The sequence below is a fragment of the Octopus bimaculoides genome, chromosome 7 (genome assembly GCF_001194135.2).
Source record: "Octopus bimaculoides isolate UCB-OBI-ISO-001 chromosome 7, ASM119413v2, whole genome shotgun sequence".
Lineage (NCBI taxonomy): Eukaryota > Metazoa > Mollusca > Cephalopoda > Octopoda > Octopodidae > Octopus > Octopus bimaculoides.
Genome location: NC_068987.1, coordinates 55,291,167 through 55,295,041, shown reverse-complemented (window position 1 = coordinate 55,295,041; position 3,875 = coordinate 55,291,167). Strand labels below are relative to the sequence as shown.

At 35.0% G+C, this 3,875-nt stretch overlaps 1 protein-coding gene across 4 annotated transcripts in view; it reads right to left on the bottom strand.

The window, feature by feature from the left end:
- Positions 1-6: 6 nt before the first annotated feature.
- LOC106881306 (catenin delta-2) overlaps positions 7-3,875 on the bottom strand; it is a 409,602-nt gene continuing 405,733 nt past the window's right edge. For 3 of the 4 annotated variants that reach the window (XM_052969695.1, XM_052969696.1, XM_052969697.1), the window contains one exon: positions 7-772. In XM_052969695.1, the coding sequence (XP_052825655.1) occupies positions 614-772 (159 nt within the window). In that variant the 3' untranslated portion in view covers positions 7-613. The remainder of the gene's footprint in view (positions 773-3,875) is intronic. The other variant, XR_008264620.1, reaches the window with a different exon arrangement.

Below are 3,875 nucleotides of genomic sequence, written 5' to 3'. Positions count from 1 at the left end.
GTCACTAAGCATTTTGTCCAATGTGCGAATGAGTCTGCCAGCTTTCTGCCTTGAAACTAATAATGATAATAATAATAATAATCTTTCTTGTTATAGGCTCAAGCCTCAAATTTGGTGGAAGGGGATTGGGTCGATTTCATTGACCCCAGAGTTTCACTGGTACTTAAATTTATCGACCCTGAAAGGATGAAAGGCAAAGTCAACCTCAGCAGAATTTGTGGATGAAATGCCACTAAGCGTTTCGTCCAGTGTGCTAACAATTCTGTCAGCTTGCTGCTTTACAAGAACACAAGTCGCCCAGTCCAAGAGTCAAAATCACAATCTTATGATCATGAGTTCAGCACCCTAACCACTAAGCCATGTGCCTCCACAATAATAATAATAATAATAATGATGATGATGATTGATGATGATTGATGATGGCGATGAAATAAATGAAATGTAGAAATGATGTCTGTGTATATCAGTGCATCATGCACAGTGATTGTTGTTTTCATTTAGTTTTTATTTTACTTCTCGTTCCCCAGTCGAAGTGTTCTGGGGTTGTAGTTGTAATAAATCAGTGAACTGTGAGTTGGTGGGAAAGGAAAAGGGAGTGAGAAGAGAAGCAGTTTCAAACCCAGGAGTCTGCATTTCCGGGATTTTCAAAGTGATACTCTGAACTGTTCTGTGTCGGGTTGGAACTCTCCTGGGCATTTCTTGCTGAAGATTTGTTTACTTGTGCATATAGTGGTTCACCATGGGAGTTAACCAGTGCCAAAGGTTGAGGCTCCTGAAAAGAAATAAGATTATAATATAGCATCATCATCAATTTAGTGTCTACTTTTTCATGCTTGCATGGGTTAGATAGGACTTTGTTGAGATGTTTTTCTGATTATTTTTTAAAACCATTTTGTCACCATATTTCCGTTGAAATACACAGCCTTTCTTTCAATTAATTTTCAAAGTAAGCAACATAACTGCTGCTTATGGCCACTTTAATGTGGCTGTCCTTTAAGAGACAACAATACAGCCATTTAACCCCAGGAAGACATCTTCAGCTGGTTCATTCAGTGAGCTTCTTGCACTCAGTATTTATTGCAAGCGGGAGATAACTCTTGTCACCCTTGCTTCAAGACCACCAGACCACATGGTTTCGATCTGTATTGGATCTCATTGGTGGTGAGTACTTGTTATAAGCATGGCAGTAGTTTACATCATTTGCAATATATAAGGAAACAGCGTCATACAATCACTGATTTTATATTTTTATTAAGCAAGAGTGTTGGAGACATAATTTAATATACTATGATGGAAATTTTTTTATTTATATCACCTTAGAACTAGAAGTTTGTATAATAGAACCCGGGCTGGTCTCAAATAGGTTGGTATCAAAAGATTCAAAGAAAAAAATGAGAACACATTGGATAATGATGTCCAAGATACACTAGAACCTGAATAAGATAAGACAGTTATGGTTGAATTATCTTTCATCAGATCTGTTCAATCAGAGTTAATCATTTCTAAACAACTACAGAAACAATTTGAGTTACTTGGTCACACAATATCGTCTGTTATATAGTAGTTGTATAGAAGAGATCTAAGCAACTAGAATATCAATTTTTCTTTCTGAAGATAAACTTTGAACAATGGCACAATATACTACTGAAAGCAGCATGGAAATTGTGCAGTAGATTCAGTGTTTTGTTGACTTTTGGTGCTGGATTCAAACTGCCTTAAAGAACAACAATGACAAAAATAACCTCTAGCAGAAACCAGATTGGGTGCTTAAAAATAATTTCAGATTTAGACAACTTTAACTAACCTGGTGTATACCAGCTTCACCTGAACCAAACCAACATATCAGTCTCTACTCCTGTCACCACCCATACTGCTTCATAAACATTATAAACACTGATAATTATACACAATCTCTACTATCAGAACATCATCAATCTTCTGGAATTCCAAATCCTACCAATGTTTTTCTTTTCATATGTTCAAACTTAACATCAACAAAATTAATATAATAAACCTGCTTTGTTTTCCTGATTAATCCTTTTGTTATATATTTTTGAAATACACTGGTTTTGTTTCAATTAATTTTAAGACTAATGAAAAATCTAGTGAAATAACTGTCATTATTAAGCTGGTGTTTGAGATATAAATTATCATGAAATTTTGATGGAAGGTTTTTAATTTAGTTTGTATCGTAGAAACAGGGGTGGTCTCAGGCCGGGATCAAAAAAGGGTTAAGGCATTAAAAATGGCTGAAGGTCAAATTATTCTTACAAAAAAACCTTCTTAGAGACATGCTAGCATGAATAAAAAGATAAATTTAAATGATATGTTATAAACTGCGTAATATATATCATGTTAAAAAATTCAGAAGCAGAGAGATATAAAGGCTGAAATGTTTTATCTTTTGTGATTCAAGCAATATTTGGTGTCCTAAACAATTGCTTATTCTACTATTAAATAACCTTGTGCAGGAATAAAGAATGTAAATAAAATGACTATTTGAACTTGTTTTAATGAGTGTAACTTAGAAAGCACTGGCTAACAATTGTTGGCACTCCATCGCTTACGACGTTGAGGGTTCCAGTCGATCCGATCAATGGAACAGCCTGCTCGTGAAATTAACGTGCAAGTGGCTGAGCACTCCACAGACATGTGTACCCTTAACGTAGTTCTCGGAGTTATTCAGTGTGACACAGTGTGACAAGGCTGACCCTTTGAATTACAGGCACAACAGAAACAGGAAATAAGAGTGGGAGAAAGTTGTGGTGGAAGAGTACAGCAGGGTTCGCCACCGTCCCCTGCCGGAGCTTCGTGGAGCTTTAGGTGTTTTCGCTCAATAAACACTCACAACGCCCGATCTGGTAATCGAAACCACGATCCTATGACCGCGAGTCTGCTGCCCTAACCACTGGGCCATTGCGCCTCCGGCTAACAATTATACTCAGTTATAACAGCCAGCTAGCTGAAATTTTTTATTTGTAGACTTACATTATTATTGTAAACACACCTATTAAGGAAAAGGATTTACAATTCTAATAATCGATTAAGAACATTAAGATGGAATCTAACAAACACTTAAATTTAAAGCTAGTCCCCTCATAGTTGTTTAGAATTCATACCGTTAACATCAATACCACGGACAGAAGTAACAGAATGTTGTTTTTGAATTGGAAAAAGTATCAATTCAAATAAATGAATTGATTGTGTATCTTACACAGGTTTCCTTGGAGTGAAAACTAAAAAGAATTCAATCAAACCATTATATATTCTATTACACAAGATCAAATAGATTACTGTTCTTAAAACAAAATAAGAAAAACAATTATTTAAGACTGATAAGCTGTTTTCATCTGTTTATAGCAAAACTTGCAGGCATAGTTGGAAACTGTCAGAAAAAAATATATTTAGAGTATACAGAAACAATTTGATGTGTTCCCTAAGTAAATTCAGTTTTAGATTGGAAGCTCTCTCTCTCTCTATATATATATCCAATGAAAAAAGGCAACTAAGAAAATTCATCTTTAATTACAAGTTACAAATGTTTCCATTCTATCTCCATTTGCAATGCCAGTTTAGACGAAAATCCAGAAGAAAAATCATGTAATATTTGCAGTTTTAGGCACTTCCTCAGACTTGCATCAAAGGCATGCTGTTACACTGCACATCTATCAGATGTTGTTAGGAATATATATATATATTCCAGCAGAAACTCAGAAAATATAAGAAAATATTGATGTTCCAATTTCTCCAGATTCAACATTTCCAATAATAGGGAACCAGAATTCCTTCAATAAAAAGACTGATTAAACTGACATAGCTGCTAGAAAATTGGAAGATCCTGATCCCAAATCAGTATGTATGAATCGATTGGAAAT